Source organism: Eimeria necatrix, genomic scaffold (genome assembly GCF_000499385.1).
Source record: "Eimeria necatrix Houghton genomic scaffold, Enh_scaff59, whole genome shotgun sequence".
NCBI lineage: Eukaryota > Apicomplexa > Conoidasida > Eucoccidiorida > Eimeriidae > Eimeria > Eimeria necatrix.
In genome coordinates, this window is record NW_013651698.1 from 16602 (window position 1) to 19101 (window position 2500).

The window sequence follows — 2500 nt, forward strand, 5'->3', positions numbered from 1 at the left end:
TTCAGGTTTCCGAACTTTCCCGGAAGTTGAATTCGAGATGATCTGATGAATTCCGCAATTCAATTTTAATAATTCTTTTTTGTTTTCAAATATTATTATTAAATGCATTTAAAATAATTAAATGAGAACTTCCAGAAGATTAAAAAGAAGTTTTTAAAAGCCATTTGCTGGTTTTGCAAATTCAGAAATGCATGCACAGCGGCCTGCAAACCCCCGCCTGCATCTCCACCCCGTTTGCTGCACTTCGATTTTAATTTCACGAATTTAATTTCATTTAATTTCGAAATTAATTTATTTATTTTTAACTAAATTAAAAATAAATAAATTAATTTCTGCAAATGGGGCTGAGAAACGCGGCTTTCGAGGATGAAAGTGCAAAAAGCTGCTTTCAAAATGGACTTCTACGCACTTTTTGAACCCCATTTGAATTTGCTGCTGCTGCTGCTGCTGCTGCTGTTGCTGCTGCTGCTGCTGCTGCTGCTGCTGCTGCGCAGGTGTTCGAGGTGGGGGCGGGCTGGGTTGCTGCAGTGCGGTGGCAGCGAAGTCAAGGAAAGACATTTCCTCCTTCTTTCACTTTGGAGGACTTGAGCAAAGAATGGAAAACTGTTTTGGATTTCAAAGACAAAGTTTCTTACCCAAACTCCCTCCAGGACTCCCTCATTATGGTGGGACTCACAGCTGCTGCTGCTGCTGCAGCTTCCTGCTGCTGCTGCTGCTGCTGCTGCTGTTGTTGCTGCTGCTTTCGTCTGCCGCTGCGTTCGTTTGCTGCTGGTTTCGTCTGCTGCTGCGTTCGTTTGCTGCTGCTTTCGTTTGCTGCTGCTGCTGCTGTAATTTGCGGCTGCTGGTATTTACAGCTGCTCTCTTTTGCTGCTGCTTTCGTTTGTTGCTGCTTTCGTCTGCTGCTGCTCTTTCTGCTGCTGTTTCGTTTGCTGCTGCTTTCCTTTGCTGCTGATTTCATTAGCTGCCGCTTTCTTTTGCTGCCGCTTTCCTTTGCTGCTGGTTTCATTTGCTGCTGGTTTCATTTGCTGCTGCTTTCTTCTGATTTTGCTGCTTTATTTTGCTGCTGCTTTCTTTTGCTGCTGCTTTCTTTTGCTGCTGCTTTCTTTTGCTGCTGCTTTCTTTTGCTGCTGCTTTCTTTTGCTGCTGCTTCCTTTTGCTGCTACTGGGCCATTTGGAATGTCTTGCTGCTGCATCCGCAAAGGCAAACATGCAAGAACTTGTATTTGTTTCTGTGGCTGATTATTTATTTTTGTTTTATTTATTTCTTTTATTTAATTATTTATTTTAATTTCCTTTTGCTGCTGCTTCGCGTCTTCAGGCGTCGCAGCAAATAGTCTCGGAAGGAAAGGCTGCTGCTGCCGGCGAAGAAGGCGCAGCAGCGCCTGCTGCTGCTGCTGCTGCTGCTGCTCCTGCTGCTGCTGCTGCTGCAGGCAGCTGCTCGAAACCCGAAAAGATCTTCAAAATGCTTGCTGCTTACTTGGAACTTGACAAAGAAAAGACGCAGCAGCTAAAGACAAAAGTCAACAGCTGCTTCCTCTTCGAAGTTGCTGCTAAGCAGCAGCAGCAGCCCGTGCTGCAGTGGACCATTGACCTGCGCAAAGACGGAGGTTTGTCTTTTAATTCTTTTTTCTTTTATTCTTTAATTATATTTCAAAATATTTTTTTTTATTCTTTTTTAATTATATTTCAAATTAAAATTCAAAATAAACGAAACACTTCAAGCAGCTAAACCCTAAAACCCTCGAACCAATGCAAATTAAAGCTGCTCAGTTTTAAGTGTATTTGCCCCTTCTCTAAACCCTAAACCCTAAACCCTAAACCCTAAACCCTTTTCGTCTTTTTGGTTTTCCTGGGCGTTTGGGAGACTTGGAGATGCGACGCTGCGGCGTCGCTGCAGCGCAGAACAGCAGCAGCAGCAGCAGCAGCAGCAGCAGCAGCAGCAGCAGCAGCAGGCAGCAAGCAGCAAGCACTTGGTTCCCCCCCCATAATGGGAACAATGCCGAACACATGAACTCGAGTTGAATGCACAAACACACTGCTGTGCTCTCGCCCCTGCTGCTGCTGCTGCTGCTGCACCTGCTGCTGCCGCTGCTGCTGCTGCTGCTGCTGCTGCTGCTGCAGAGGGCTGCGCGAAGGCGGGCGTGTGGGGCGCTGCGGACGCGACGTTTGCGCTGGAAGAAGAAGTTTTTTGCAAGATTTGTTTGGGAGAATTAAATCCCCAAGTTGCTTTTTTGCAAGGAAAAATGAAAATAAAAGGCAACATGGCAGCAGCAGCAAAGTTCACTCCGCAGCTTTTTCCCCCCATTGCCCCCGCGCTGCTTGCCCTCGACGCAGCAGAGGCCGTCCGCCAGTTCCTCAGCAGCAGCAGCAGCAGCAGCAGCAGCAGCAGCAGCAGCAAGCCCGCTGCTGCTGCTGCACCTGCTGCTGCTGCTGCAGCTGCTGCTGCTGCTGCACCTGCTGCTGCTGCTGCTGCTGCGGGCCACACCCTCAGCCAAAAAGC

General features: G+C 47.6%; 1 protein-coding gene across 1 annotated transcript in view; it reads left to right on the forward strand.

The window, feature by feature from the left end:
* ENH_00065100 (peroxisomal multifunctional enzyme type 2, putative) overlaps positions 1–2500 on the forward strand; it is a gene marked incomplete at both ends in the record, with an annotated part of 8260 nt that overhangs the window by 4095 nt on the left and 1665 nt on the right. The window contains 3 exons of the mRNA XM_013577267.1: positions 495–665; positions 1319–1607; positions 2019–2500. The exon at positions 2019–2500 is cut by the window's right edge and continues 73 nt beyond it. Of these exons, the coding sequence (XP_013432721.1) occupies positions 495–665; positions 1319–1607; positions 2019–2500 (942 nt within the window). The remainder of the gene's footprint in view (positions 1–494; positions 666–1318; positions 1608–2018) is intronic.